Genomic DNA, 16,979 nt, shown 5'->3' on the forward strand with positions numbered 1-16,979 from the left:
GGACTGACAACTACCATACAATATCCCTCTGCCTACAGCTTGGGATAATAATAACTTTGATTGGTATGTTTTTAAAACAATATACCCCATTCATGGTTTTTGGCAACATGTACATATCTACAAAGAAAGGTAATGCATGCATTTTATTAGTTTTTGTTTGAAAATTGAAAATAGAAAGCAATTAAGTTGTCTTTTTAGATAAAACATGATTTAAACCAGAGTTCCGCAGTTGGAGACAAAAGGCCTTGACATCCATCACTCAATCCTTTGATGACATATCGAAAGGAAACCATGTTAACACTTAATGTCACAGTGACCTTGACCTTTGAACTAGTGACCCCAATGTCAATAGGGGTCATATACGGTCCAAGGCCAATGCACATGTGAAGCATCAAGCCAATCGGTCAATTCAATTATGAGTTATTGATCGGAAACGCCTTTCACTTTTATTGTGACAGGGATCTTGACCTCTGGCCTAGTGACCACAATTTCAATAGGGGTCATCTACTGTCCAAGGCCAATGCACATGTGAAGCATCAAGCAAATCAGTCAATTCGTTGACAAGTTTTTTATAGGAAACAATTTTCAAATTTATTGTGACTGTGACCTCTCTGTGACCTAGTGACCCCAATTTATATAGGGGTCATTTACTGGCAAAGGCCAATGAACATGGGAATTATCAAGCCAATCGGTCAATTCGTTGACGAGTTATTGATCAGAAACGATTTTCACACTCATTGTGACAGTGACCTTGACCTTTGACCTAGTGACCCCAATTTATGTATGGGTCATCTACTGTCAAAGGCCAATGCACATGTAAAGTATCAAATCAATTGGTCAATTCGTTGATGAGTTATTGATCGGAAATGCTTTTCACTTTTTTTGAGACAGTACATTGACCTTTGGCCTAGTGACCCCAATTTCAATAGGGGTCATCTACTGGCAAAAGCCAATGCACATGGGAAGTATCAAGCCAATCGGTCAATTCCTTGATGATTTATTGATCAGAAACAATTTTCACACTTATTGTGACAGTGACCTTGACATTCGACCTAGTGACCACAATATCAATAGCAGGGCTATAGAAAACTCTTGGGGTATATTGGGTAATCACCCCCTGTTTTTGACAACAATAGGGCTTTTGTAAATTCAATAGAGGTTTTAGCAAACATTTTCACCCCCTACTTCTGAGCTTAATTGGGTTTTTCACCCCCATTTTTTTAACGCAATTGGTTAATTTAGGGAACAACATATATAATATAATAAACATCTACTAAGGTTACTATATTATTTATACAAATGGAATTGTACACATTATTTTGAATTTAATAACGTTTTTGGTTATTTTAATTGCGTAATAACGCAAATACGCTTGTTATCTATAGCCCTGATCAATAGTGATCATCTACTGGCAAAGGCCAATGTACATGGGAAGTATCAAGCCGATTGCTCAATCCTTTCACAAGTTATTGATCAGAAACAAACTTGTCTACCGACAGACTGACAAACTGACAGACCAACCAACTGCCATCCAGCAAAACAATATACCCCCTCTTCTTGGAAGGGGGGGCATAAAAAGAACACAAAACAAGATGCGTTTGTGAAACACAATGTCCCCCTATATGACGTTTGACCTTGAAGGATGACCTTGACCTTGACCCTTCACCACTCAAAATGTGCAGCTCCATGATATACACATGCATTTCAAACATAAAATTGCTAGCTTCAATATTGCAAAAGTGACATTACATGAGCAATTTTGACCCATATATTTGACCTTGAAGGATGACCTTGACCTTTCACCACTCAAAATGTGCAGCTCCATGAGATACACATGCATGCCAAATATCAAGTTGCTATCTTCAATATTGCAAAAGTATTCATAAAATAAGCGATTTGGGCCACATATATTTGACCTCTGACCTTGAAGGATGACCTTGACCTTTCACTACTCATATTGTGCAGCTCCATGAGATACACATGCATGCCAAATATCAAGTTGCTATCTTCAATATTTCAAAAGTATTCATAAAATAAGCGATTTGGGCCACATATATTTGACCTCTGACCTTGAAGGATGACTTTGACCTTGACCTTTCACCACTCAAATTGTGCAGCTCCATAAGATACACATGCATGCCAAATATCAAGTTGCTATCTTCAATATTGCAAAAGTATTCATAAAATGAGCAATTTTGGCCACATATATTTGACCTCTGACCTTGAAGGATGACCTTGACCTTGACCTTTCACCACTCAAAATGTGCAGCTCCATGAGATACATATGCATGCCAAATATCAAGTTGCTATCTTCAATATTGCAAAAGTATTCATAAAATGAGCGATTTTGGCCACATATATTTGACCTCTGACCTTGAAGGATGACCTTGACCTTTTACCACTCAAAATGTGCAGCTCCATGAGATACACATGCATGCCAAATATCAAGTTGCTATATTCAATATAGCAAAAGTTATTGCAAAATGTTAAAGTTGGCGCAAACAGACCAACCAACAGACAGGGCAAAAACAATATGTCCCCCACTACGTTAGTGGGGGACATAAAAACAACTGTTAACATGTAACAAACTACATCTCAAAAATAATTCTGTCAGGATTATTTTACAGGCCCAATGCATTTTCTTTATGCTGCTGGCTTGGTTTTTTGTGTCTGCTTGATATCTTTTGCAAAATAACACAAGGATAAAACATTCATTTTGTCCACTGTATCGATTTGTTTTTTTCAACTACTCAACCAAATATAAGCACTGATAATATTAACATGCCTAACCTATTTTTAAAAGCAGTTGTTTGATAAGGATTTTAAAATACTACAGCCAATCAAATTTTCCATTTGCCCAGATGGTGAAGTCTTTTATGTTTATTTTTGAGATAAAGAAAAATTTCACAAGTGAAATATTCGGGTGGTGTTAATTAATATCTGTAGCAACTTTTGCAGTTTCCATCTTTGCTGTTTGCAGAGATATAATTAAAACAAATGTTTGATTTAGTTTCATCAAGATTTTGGCAATAAATTTTGCCTCCAGTAACTGCTTGATTACAGACCAGGAAGGACAGACAAACGCAATCATTAAAACTCAAACTGGCAGTTGTGTGTTTAACATACCGGAACAATTTGCAAGAGACATCATGAGATTTAATGTTTTGAGTAAGTTTCATGGCAAGTGGAAAAATAACACTGTGATTACTAGATTTTCCCCAAGGTTTCACAATACCCATATAACTGACAGGTAGCATATTGCCAAAGACAACAAATAACAAGATGTGTTTGTGAAACACAATGTTCCCCTATATGACGTTTGACCTTGAAGGATGACCTTGACCTTGTGAAGGATGACCTTGACCTTAACCTTTGACCACTCAAAATGTGCAGCTCCATGAGATACACATGCATGCCAAATATCAAGTTGCTATCTTCAATATTGCAAAAGTATTCATAAAATAAGCGATTTGGGCCACATATATTTGACCTCTGACCTTGAAGGATGACCTTGACCTTGACCTTTCACCACTCAAAATGTGCAGCTCCATGAGATGCACATGCATGCCAAATATCAAGTTGCTATCTTCAATATTGCAAAAGTATTTATAAAATAAGCGATTTGGGCCACATATATTTGACCTCTGACCGTGAAGGATGACCTTGACCTTGACCTTTCACCACACAAAATGTGCAGCTCCATGAGATACACATGCATGCCAAATATCAAGTTGCCATCTTCAATATTGCAAAAGTATTTATAAAATGAGTGATTTCGGCCACATATATTTGACCTCTGACCTTGAAGAATGACCTTGACTTTTCACCACTCAAAATGTGCAGCTTCATGACATACACATGCATGCCAAATATGAAATTGCTATCTTCAATATAGCAAAAGTTATTGCAAAATGTTAAAGTTGGCGCAAACAGACCAACAGACCAACAGACAGGGCAAAAACAATATGTCCCCCACTACTATAGTGGGGGACATAAAAAGCTCCCGTCAGCTGAAAATACTAGTAATCAAAACATTTTACTCACTGCATACACTTCCTGATGCTGTGAAGCTGGATTTACACCGGCAGATTTTGTCCTTACATTCCACATTTGAGTCTCCACATTTAATAATACTGCTACACTTCTCTGTCAAACTTGCTGAAAAAAAAAATCAATTCAAGATGAAGATTTAATGAAGAGAGTCCATATGGCCCTATAACTCAGATGAGATAAACGTATCATGAAATTTAAATATATTTCTCATATTTTCCCTTGACACAAATATATGTATGGAAGGGAATGTCTGCCAGTCCATTCATGTTGCTAAATGACAATTGCATATTGCTTAACGACAACTCCATGTTGACATATTACATTTTGGTATACATGTATAACAAATGCTTTTTGTATTGTTCTTTTTGTTTCCAACATACTAGCTGTTTGTACATTCCAACTTTACACTAGTAATTACACTAACAATAACACTAGTTAGTTACACTATAGCAATTCAAAAAGACAAAAGCAAAATGCACTAAGCATGTTGCAAGGCAAATGCGACATGACAATTTGTAACATGTAATTCATATAAAGCGGGGAACCAGAAATATCGGGATTGTTAAACTCCAAGTAATGTTTTCTATTAAACCTGAGCTATTTTGACGAAAAAACCCTTTCTCTGCAAGTCAGTTAAACGCCAGAAGCAGGCTAGTTGCGTGCAAATTGATGCATGGTTAAAACGTTTGATTGTCAGTACTTTCGTACATCCGTCTTTGTGTTTCATTCACACAGAATGTTAATTATTAACACAGCTAAATATCAAGTTGCTATCTTCAATATTGCAAAAGTTATGGCTAATGTTAAAGTTTGACCCAAACAAACAAACCAAAAAAAACAACAAACAGACAGGGCAAAAACAATATGTCCCACAATATAGACTGTGGGACATAAAAATTAATTAAAATCAAATATCCAGAAATAACAGCTCTATTTCAAAAATTCGTCCAAACTTTGGTGCATCTCATTGGATAGAACGATCAGAGACACACATGCCATAAATTTTCAGACCAATTCTGGGACATTAAGCTAAATTTTCCGGAATATTTGCCGATTTTCCGGGACATGTATACATATAGCGATATACATAGACATATGCATTTTTGGTATTTGTTTTTTCACATCGTAAATTGAATCCATTACTAATAAATATGTTGTTAGCATCTTAAACGATTTTATGCATCGTTGATTATCACAGGCATTTCATTTATCTTTTCTAAGCGTATGATTTCCATTGTTAATTCGATCTTGATTTGCCATGTTTGCTGAGTCACAATTTACTTTCTTTTAAGTCCGCCATCTTCTTTAAATGGTGCGCCTAGCAGCCTAAAATCGTATAATATTTCCGCCTAATAGGCGATTCGCATTTCGTTTAATTAGTATACCTTACAGTAATTGTTTCAATAATTAATTATCTTAAAGACGATAAAGATACACATTTTGTGTGTGTTTTTTTAAATAATTTAATCACGCGTAAAAATAAATGTTTTGAAGTACATGTTACTGAATTATGAAATGCACAATTTCCACGAGGACAACATCGATGTTTTCATCAAAAGTCTCCGTAGTAACTGTCCACAATTTTATCGTGGAGGTGTACACAATACGGACCGATAAGTGTGCTTGGTATAACAAAGCCACTGAAACTATAGATTGATATTGGCACGGGGTTATTCACGCATGACTAATTCACAACCGCACGAATCTTCAGATGTGTGAACAACTCCTTTGCCCTTACGCAGAGGGAAATTATAACGTAGTATATTGAAGCCAATTAACAACCACATTAAACAATGGCGCCTTTTCGGTTTGACTGCGAACGTGAGACAATCGATATGATAACAGGACCCCTGTTAATTGATGGATTTTGACACGTAGTGTAGTCACCTATTCGGGTTGGCATTGCCATGGAGACGCTGCGGATTAGTGGGAACAGAGATTGGAGGTGCAGTTAAGCCTAAGATAAGGTACATGTATTCATGGATTTTGTAAAATCGGGACATTTGACAAATTTCCGGGACCGCTGGACACGTTCTTCATTTCCCGGACAATCCGGGACGTATGGCATGTATGTCAGAGAAATTGCAAAAATATAAATATTAATACATAAGATCATTCAATTTGAAGGACAAATAGAAGAATTGTACAATTAAAATAATCAAGTATACAATATTGCACAAAATATGAAGTTAATACAAATTATTTTTCTAAAAAGAATCTACTGTTTTTTTACAATATTTAAGAATGTAGTTAACTGTCAAATGTTTCTTTATTTTGAAAATTTATATGTTATGATATTGTTTGATGTTAAGTGATTATAAGTAAGTTTTATTTAAATGCGTGTAATGGTTGAAAAATGGACTGCTATATTAATTTTGGGAATTGCATTCATGTAACGCAGAACACAAGGAATGTCTATGAATGTCTTTCAAGCATGTTACTTTTTTATGTCACATCTTTTTAACAGTTTGAAGCATTTTGTGCAAATTGCCATCTGTCGGGGGATAACATATTGAGAACTGTTTTTAAAGCGCGGAATTTGAAGTTATGCTAAAATAACTCAGAAAATAAAAAAAAACGTTTCAAAACAAAAATTAAAACACATTGTTGTTCATGATGTCTTCAGTAATATTTATCTTAGCAATTTTGTATGCTCATATAAGTAACTGAATGTAGTTTAATCTTAGGAACACAGGATGGCCACAATTTTGTTGTTGAAAGTCAATTTACCAGTTAATTGTCCAGAATGTAATTTTTCCCACCATTTTGCAATCAGTGCACAAAGTGCTAAAGTTCTCATTTAACAATTACTAAGTACTCAGAACATTCAACCTTTGTAAGTGTTTGATCACTTTGTCAGGACAGATTTGAGTATCGCATGGTTATCAAGCTAGAGTAGTGCTTTGAACATTTGCTTCTCATATAGGCGGACTTGATCAGTCAGTGCATGTAGGTTCATTTGCTCCTCACATACTGGACAGGTGGGTTTTCCCCACTCCCCTTATGATCTTGCAAAGTAAAAATTGGGCTTTGCAATATATTCTGGCACAATTATCATAAGCATGGAAAAACTCATGAACACACAAAACACAACCCCCGCTCACTCCTGCACACACGTTTAAAGGCACGCACATGTGAGTATCACATTAACCACGTGGGCATGCGTCCAAGTGTCTTTATGTCTTGCAATCTGCATAAAAATCATATTCTTTAGAATAAACTGTTCTGAATGAATACATCTCTTTGCGGTATGTACTGTCAGCAAAACAAGCTTGAATGCCAATATAATTGTTTGGACAAAAGTAGTCTACACATCGGAAATTATCGAACACCTGCAAGAGTTGTCTCCCTGTAGAATTATTTGCACTAGAAAGTCAAATTTATTATTTGTTCCATGTAATAAGGTAACGCTGTACATGCAAAGAAAGATCATCAAAGCAGCAACAAAGTAAAAAGCTTTTAGAAAAGCACATAAGTAAATAGCAGTAGTATAAATTAACATTTCATTGCAAAGCCAAAAGCAAATTCCATTACACCAAAAACAAATAGCATTCATAATGGGACTGAACATAAGCCTTAAGACGCATGAACAATTAATTGTTTCTACAGCAAATGCAAGAAACAAACATACAATTGTAATTTAACAAAATTCAAATGCAAGTTATAATATGTCAAAGTGGAGTTGTCAATACAGGGCTCGACATTAACGGTAGTCCGACTGTCCGGGACAACCAAATTGTTAGTCCGGACAAGTAAATAAATAATTTGCTAGTTAGACGGGACAAGTGGTCATCATAATTTAATAACTTAGAAAAAATGCCCTTAAATCCATTATTTCTGTGGAGTAACCAAAAAACTTTTTCTATTATATTTTGTTTACGTTTAAACGACAAAGCGCGAGATATTCTGATAGTTCCATGTGACACTACACCGTACTGTTCACAAAGGAAGCAACCCTTTTTCTTCGCCAAGATAGCAGGAATATTCTCCCTTGAAAAAATTATGCATTTTACGACACCGGTACACACCGATCTTACAGACAATGAACGTAGTGACGTCATCTCTATGTTTAGAATGATTTTACGACATCATTCCCATTTGTGGTTTGTTTTCGTTAGTACAATGTCGTCTGCTTAAAAATGACTAATCTGCTTTCCTTTGGTTTTTCGTCTTCAAAATCACAAGTTTTTGTCAGGTATTATGGCTTTTTATAATGTTTAAAAATCAATAATCTTGAGTTTTCCTGTTATTCTAGTCAGTTCTTTTTTTATTGAATTTGCCTACAGTTATGTACTTGTATTTTGAACGATTAAAGTCTTTATGATTTGAGCATGATGTATAATTTCATTATTTTGCAAAGTACTGAGCAGAATAAGATATAATGGTCAGGACAAGTTGCTTTTTGGTCAGGACAAGTGAAATTTTGGTCTACTTGTCCGACCGGACAAATGGCTTCAAAAGTTAATGTCGAGGCCTGCAACAAGCAATAAAAATTCTCATTAAGAAATATGAAATTGTCATTAAGCAACAAGCATGTACTGGCAGATAAAGAATCAGTTAACATTGGACACAGTTTCTAACATTTCTAATAGTTGATCTTCAATTATAACCTTGCCCTTTGATCAAATAACAGGGTTGGTATATTGTGCCACTCAATATCAGAATGCCTCAAACATTGGCAAACTTGAGTCAAAATGCTTTTAATAATGAAAAATATGTTCTGATGTTGAACCTTGAATCGTAACATAGACCGTATAATTGCATGTCTATTCCTACATGTATGTCTATTTATTTTTTTTATAAAAAACGCCTAAAATGAATTATAAGCAACGAAAATAAACTATCCGAAAAACGACAATCTGAAGAAATGTACATGTTTTGCACATAAAATAAAATGTGCATATTGTTTGACATTTAAATATGAGATGGTGTTATGTGGGTTGTTTATTATACAAGAGAGCCTGAAAGGTACAAAGTCGCTCACCTCAGATACAAAGGAACTTACATGTTTCGTGCAGCCCAAGATATCATAAGAACAAATGTTCTGACCAAGGCTCATTAAGAGTGAACTATAAATGTAACTTTTTGAGTCCTAACAAGGTTTTACTATAGCCATATAAAAATAACTTCCCTGCCCCCTGGCCGCCATGGTTTTCAAAAGACCAGAACTATTTTGGAAGTCATCCAAGATATTATTAAAACAAATTTTCAGACCAAGTTTCATGATGATTTGACAATAAATGTGACTTTCAGGGTGTTTTTAAGTTTTTACTATACACTATGCGACCCGTGATTTTTGCATACATCTCGCATCACCGCGATCGATGCAACGTGACAAATCCTGGTGATTCCGAGCGACAAGAAAATTTGGGTAATGTCTCGGCAATTCCACACTGTAAGGCAATCAGCGCGATTCATCGCCAACCGCCGTGATTCACCTTTTTTTGTGATTTGCATTGACTGTTACACTTACATGTAACATATACACTAACATTATACATTGCAATAATAAAGGCTCATTGGGAATTGGCAAAAAATGACTTCGCAAACTGGAAATCTGAAATTCAGAAATCCGGTACAAAGATGGCGAAGATTACAGCTTCATTGCTTTATCCGTTCATTTAACCGATTTTAATCGCTTAGATGTTAAACAACCTTCGACATCTTATTGGTGTTAATCTGTTGTGTAATGTCAATAAAGGTGTGAAAAACTTGCGAGTCAGTGTTTATTACATGTATTCCCTATCAGAGCAGTAAGTGTAAGAAAAATGAATAAGATAATCCAGATGATTTCTTTTAAACCTGATGATAAAATATGACATTTTTGCAGTGAAATAACAGCAGTGAAAATAACACAAATGTTCTTTTCACCGAGGAAAATATTTTTTTTTCGGAATTCCGTTTCCTATTTTTAGATTATCATATCAAGATGTACTTCCCTTGTTTATATCCTTGTTTATATTTTTTCTATGATCAAGAGTGAAACAAAATCAATATTGCACCGAATCCAACACGTTTTCTTTTAGTTTTATGCTTTTTTTACCATTTATTTACATTGTAAAAGAGTTTAACTGAAGAAATTCCCTGGAATAATGACATAATTTTGCCAACAAAATGATGTAATTTTGTCAACAAAATGACGTCATATCAATGTATTGAGGCACGCCACGGGAGAAACTCCGAGAAAGGGTAACTTTTCAGCAAAAGGGAAACAGCTGTTAATTATTTTCTTGAAAAAGGGGCATAAAAGACACCGAAAATGTGTTCATGTCAGTGTACGATCGTTTGTTATTTTACTCGTGATCATAGAAAAATAATATTTTCACTCGTGGCTGCGCCACTCATGAAAATATATTTTCTATGATCACTCGTGAAATAACAAACTATCTTACACTGACATGAACAAATATCCTCTATTTATTACATGCTCACGTAGTGTAGCTGTTAACAGATATTCACTTTCATTTTTACCCGTTATCAGAAAGTCCCCGGGAAGCACGTTTTTTACATGACCGCATATTACGCAATAAAACATTTTTTGTACATGATTGTATTGCATTCAATCGAAATTTCAATTTGCTTGTCCAATGAAAGCTGTGTCCCATAATGCACTGTACTCTTTACACTTCTGAAAAATGGCGTAGGCATATGGTTGTGATTATGAAATTCTTTAACATATTTATCGTCATAAATGTTTAACATTATTTTTTCTTAAGTAATGTTGTACTTATATTGGATTATCGGATAAATGTGAATATTAGAAAAGCAGTATGTATACAGTTATCTATACGATTCGGTTTATATGCATGAAATGGCGAATCATCAATGTCACCAATATCCACTGCGATCACGGCGAATCGCTGCAAATCACCACATAATTGCGGGGAATCACCGTGAAGATTATCTTGCACTGGCGCAACAGCAGAGTGACGAATCACGTGCAATCTCGGTGATTTTCCAATAAAAAATCAAACTGTCCATAGTGACTCCGCCAATTAGGCAAAAATCATCGGTCGCGTAGTGTAGCCATTTAAGGAAAAATGCCTCGCCCCCTGGCAGCTATGTTTTTTTACAACCAACCTGAACCATTTTCGAACTCCTCCAAGATATTATTGGCACGAATCTTCAGACCAACTTTCATGAAGATCGGACAATAAATGTGGCCTTTACAGTATAAACAAGGCAAATGTTGATGCCGCACAGCGCAAGTCTGAAGAAGGACAAAAGGCGATCAAACAAATAATAACATATGAATAATAGTATTCATTGTTTTTAGCTCACCTGATCACAATATGCTCATGGTGAGCTAAAAACAAAGAATTATATTATGCATATGTATTTTTTATTTAAATTATTTCTTTATTGAAAATTCGAAAATGCATGGCAATATTCAATGGGATTCCTTTTGGCAATTGTTTTTTAAGAAAGGAGTCCCTGGACTGCTCTTTGAAAATCCTAGCGAGACCCATTAAAATGGTCCTTAATTTTGACAAATTTCAAACTAGACTTACAAGGCCTATAAGGGTGATTTTAATCAGAGGACTACAGGTTTTAAAGAAATCCATGAAGCCATTCCCTAGAAACTACCTTACCATAAACTTGAACTTAGCTTAGAATACTACACTGACGCCGATGCCCAGACGGCTAAAACACAGTATTGGTGCTAATTTGCATTTTTTTATGTTATATCCATGGCTAAGAGAAAATATACAAGATAGGAATTAATTCTAAAGGTCCACTACACTGGCATATACCCATCTTACTTTCCTGAAAATTTCAAGAGGCTAGTGCTACACGTTCTTGAGATATACCTTGAAACATGCTCTAAAAATGGCCTTTTTTTAGCGTTATGCAGTCTCACTTGAAAAAATCTATTGATTTAAATGAGAAATGCTCTTGATATCAGCAACAAATGATGCAAACATTGGTATAATCTTACACAGACTTGTATCCGGTACGATTTGCTGCTTGAATTAATGAAATAGGTAAAATATTATGGATTTTATAAGTAAAATACTACCAGCAGGGATTTTGTTTCAACACTAAAATTCAAACATATACTTATTGTTATACTCCAATTATTGGTACAAAATTTCAGTAAATTAAACTTGTATTAACATAAAAAATTCAGTTATGTATTAGGATAAGTACAAAACCCATTCAAACTACTAGATAAGCCGGGGTTTTAGCAATAATGATAGTTCATTGGTAAATCTTTTTATTTAAAATTCTGTAGTGTCTGTAACCATTGAAAGTTTTATGTGGCAATAGTTTAGAAGTTTTTGCATGCAAAAGTATAAATAAGACATTTGCTAATGTGTATTCATGTCGTGTCTAAGTTGGCTGAAATTTGCCTTGCTAAAATATTATCATTATTGAAAAAATACTACTTAAAAAAAGTTACAGACACTACAAAAATGTGTAAAAAATGAAGGAAAAAAATCCCTGTTCTATTTCTCATAAATATTTTGTTTTACTCATGAGAAAGTTCCATCTTTTATGTTGGAATGTTACATCATACATTGTGCAATAGATTAATGTGCAAAAAAAGGTAATGCAAGACAGCTCGGGATGAAATATTGTAAGCATTCTTGTGGAATTATTTTATGAACAATTTATTTAGGAACAATATAACCTAATTTTCTTTTTCTAAAATGATTTATCTAAATATGTCTGTGTTCTTTACGATGATACAACCCTTTAATATGGAGAGAAGACAAGAACAAATTTAAACCTCTTGTTAAATGACTCAGGTATGTATCTACCATTTTGATTATGCTACGCTAAAATTTGTAGTGTCTGTAACCACTAACTTCCTTCTGTAAGCCTTAAACCTTTTTTGTTATATGTGAGTAAAATGAAACAAAATTGTATTTTGTATTACATTGCTGATGTCTAAGGTGCATTATTTAGACATTTTCTGTCTGAAATTTGTAATATTTATCATAATAATGTAAATAAATTGTCTTCATAGTGTAGCTTTCTATAAACTGGCATTTTTTCAATTATCTCCTAGAATATGCAATTGGAAACATAGTTTTTTGCATTAAATATCATGAGAACAGTAAATCCAAACAAAACCATTTGAGAATTTACTGAGATCAGACACAATATCAAACAGTTTGTTTTGATGGTCATATGGTTACAGACTCTACAATGCCTACACATTTAACTTATTATTGTTCATGCTATCAAAGAGCATATGCAATCATTTTTAAAGCTAAAGTGATGAGTTTTCACCATGTCTGAAGTAACTTCTGTTTTTTACTTTGATCCAAATGGCTGCATTTAATCATTTTCTTTGCTTATGAATGGATCAATGAAGACATGCGCACTGTATGCTTTACACTACATGTATATAAATTTACATTCTTATACTTTAATTAGTAGCAGAAACTTTGAAGAAAGGAAAATGAATTTTGTTTCCGTTTTTGTTTCAGGAAGCAAAGATAAATCAAGCAAAAAAGAATAGATAAAATAAGACTAGGTTTGGATGCATGAAGGTTAAGCATTGGGAGAACAAACGAAAATATGAGAAGCTAAAATACAACTATGATGCCTTCGTAGCTGCTAGGCTAGAGCAAAAGAATGATATCAAAGGACATTTTAGTGTTTGCTTTGGAACAGAAATCAGTTTGAAATACATTTATTTTGAAAGTTAAGCAAATTTGGCCTGGAAGAGATGACTGTTTACAGGAATCAATAGATGTCATCTTGTTTATAGCGCACAAGATCCAGAGATATTATTGAAAGTGGACTTCGCAAATTCAAATGCAGGGCAAACATTACTTAAAGCTTAAACTTCTCTGTGATTATCTTGATAGCTAGAGTAACAAAGGGTTATAAATACATCACTGATTTGCTGCTTGCAAAATTACATTTTTTTTACACTGAAATGTTTGGAAAGTTTTCCGCACATTATTTGGTAATGCTTATTGCTGCATAATGAAATTCTAGATTATATTAATTTGAAACTCTATACAGGTGTGCCAATTCATATGAGATGCCAAACTCATAATGTCAGATTAGTCTTCTTTGACCTGTATGTGCCCAGCACTGAGAATTGTCAAGCTACACGTCTCCTGGACAGCTATTGTTACCCCATGTGTAGTGTCTATAACCAACTCAGATCATGTACACAAAAAATGTGTTTTAACTAAAATTCTAACAGATCAAAAATCATTTGATATAATGTTCAAGTCACTGTTTTTATGTAAACTTGCTTTTATAGTGCATTTTTAATGCTTTATGCCATTCTGCAACTGTTTTTGGAATCATATATTTTGGAAGTGTCTGTAACCAAACTTATGACGATGCAATTCTACCTTTTATGAAAACTTATGCTTTTTCAAACCAATCGTTTCGATTTTTTTTGTTTGAATATACTTCCTGGTTTCAGACAAATGCCTAATTAGCTATCTTGTGGGTCTATAATAAAAGTTATAGAAAAGTTGCTTGCTTGGTTCTCTTTTGGTCTGATACCTGATTAATTAATGCGTTGATTTTTTTTGTTAAGATAGTAATCACTTTTGGTTTTTTGCTTTATTTCAACAGTTAATAACCTGTAGTTGATGTTAAAGTGAAAATATCTGAAGTTTTCTTGCATGTTATATGACTAGTGTAGTGTCTGTAACTTGTATTATACCATAGGATGAAAATGTTAGATAAACAAGGGCTGTTTGTAAAACATGCATGCCCCCCTATATGGGCTATAAGTTGTAGTAGCAGCCATTGTGTGAATACGTTTTTTGTCACTGTGAACAACGGTGGTGGTGGTGGTGGTGGTGGTGGTGGTGGTGGTGGTGGTGGTGGTGGTGGTGGTGGTGGTGGTGGTGGTGGGAGTGGTGGTGGTGGTGGTGGTGGTGGTGGTGGTGGTGGTGGTGGTGCAACCTAAATTTCATTTTTGCCCGATGTTTATTGATACAATGCATTACAAAAATGCAGTTATCCTTACATTTGGTAAAATTTAAATAAATTACAAGGGAGGCAAATGCTGTAACAAAAGAACATGCATAAACGGTAGTTGTTTCCCTTGTTTGAACCATGCTAAATCCTTAAAATGCCTATTTCCAGTAACTGTGACCTTCACCTGTAACCTTGACCTTTGACCTAGTGACCTCAAAATCAATAGGGGTCATCTGCAAGTCATGATCAATGTACCTATGAAGTTTCATGATCCTAGGCCCAAGCGTTCTTGAGTTATCATCTGACAACCACCTGGTGGACGGACCGACAGACCAACCGACAGACCGACCGACATGAGCAAAGCAATATACCCCCTCTTCTTCGAAGGGGGACATAAAAAATAATGCATGCATGATCAAATCAAATTCAACTTGATTTGAGTAGGGGATACCTTGAGCTTTAAAAATAACACCAAGTAAATGCTGTATCTACAATTTCATTTTTTTGAGTGAGACTACTTTCAGCACCAATACCGTGTTTTAGCCGAGAGCAAGTTTAAAAGCTTCTTGTTCTGTAAAAAAGCCAAGCTCAAAATTGAAAACTGAAATTTTCTTACCATTATATGGTATGCAATGCTCAGAGTATATTGATGTGTCAGTCAAATCCTGGCATCTGTAGCATCCAAAGGAACTATTTGAAAAACTCTTTATAGTGGCATTAAACTCGTTGAAAGCAGCGTTTGTCTCATTCTTCTGAGAGCTATACTTTATAGAATCTGATATTGTGCATGGACGTGTCATGACGCAGCTGACAAAGTTGTTAAATATTGTGCCAGTCTCACTTTTATATGAGAAAGCGATACTTCTTGATTTTGATGTATCCTGGCATTGTAGTACCACATTTTCATTTAATTCTATTGTTGATCCATCAATCAAGAAGTTCAGTTCACCTGAATAAACAGAATATATAAACAATTTAAACATAACGTATCAATAAAACAAGATGAAAAACTGTTTCCCCTAAGATACAAAAAGTTCTATGATATATCAGGGGTTTCTCTGTTAAACGCAAATGTGACACATATTCAAAATTGGCAACAATTTCAATAGTGACACCATAATTGTTGACAGTGCTAATCTGTATTAACGGTTTAAGGTAAATATGCTAGTGGTAAAAATGCCATAGGTAACAAGAGCTGCGTTTGTGAAACACAATGTCCCCTACTGTGCTTTGAAGTCCCACAATAGCTATTTTAGAGAAAACAAGGCCCATAAGTTAGCCAAAAATCAATGGACCAAACCGAAGCTCACACTTCATCTGAAAGACATGTAGGTAGACTCAAATACCAAAAGTCAGCTCAATATCTGAAAGCTTTGCGTAAAAAACCTCCAGAAAAAGATTCTAGTACAGATAATTTCAATAAGTCAAAGGCCCATAACTTCACTAACAAGAGGGTCTGAAAAGCCCAAAGTCGCTCACCTTAGATTCAAAGGAACTATCCTGTTCTGTGCAGCCAAAGATGTCATGAACTTTCAAAATTGCCAACTTTCATGAATAGTGAACACCCTGGCGGCCATTTTTTTTCAACAGACGGGAACCATTTTCGTAACCATAAAAACATATATTCTGACCAAGTTTCATGAATATTGGACAATAAATGTGACTTTTAAGAGTGTTAACAAGTTTTTACAATAGCCATATAAGGAAAAATGTTCACAAGCTATTTTAGTATATAAATATAAGGAAATCCCCCCCCCTCCCCCTGGCGGTCATGTTACTAAATGGATCAAAACCATTTTAAACTCAACCGTTGTATCCAGGAAAAAAAATGTTCTGACCAAATGTCATGAACATTGGGCAAACAATGTGTCTTCTAGATTGTTCACATGTTTTCTCTATATACATATAGAGAAAACTGCCCCACCCCCTGTTTTTTCACTGATCACGACTATTTTCAAACTCAACCAAGATGCCCATAAAACCAATGTTTTGACCAAGTTTCATGATGATTGAAAAAAAAG

At 34.8% G+C, this 16,979-nt stretch overlaps 1 protein-coding gene across 1 annotated transcript in view; it reads right to left on the reverse strand.

The window, feature by feature from the left end:
• LOC127840569 (uncharacterized) overlaps nt 1-16,979 on the reverse strand; it is a 124,338-nt gene that overhangs the window by 74,347 nt on the left and 33,012 nt on the right. The window contains exons 3-4 of the mRNA XM_052368979.1: nt 15,575-15,907; nt 4,045-4,158 (exon numbers count right to left, since the gene is read on the reverse strand). Of these exons, the coding sequence (XP_052224939.1) occupies nt 4,045-4,158; nt 15,575-15,907 (447 nt within the window). The remainder of the gene's footprint in view (nt 1-4,044; nt 4,159-15,574; nt 15,908-16,979) is intronic.

Source organism: Dreissena polymorpha, chromosome 8 (assembly GCF_020536995.1).
Source record: "Dreissena polymorpha isolate Duluth1 chromosome 8, UMN_Dpol_1.0, whole genome shotgun sequence".
In the NCBI taxonomy this organism is placed as follows: domain Eukaryota; kingdom Metazoa; phylum Mollusca; class Bivalvia; order Myida; family Dreissenidae; genus Dreissena; species Dreissena polymorpha.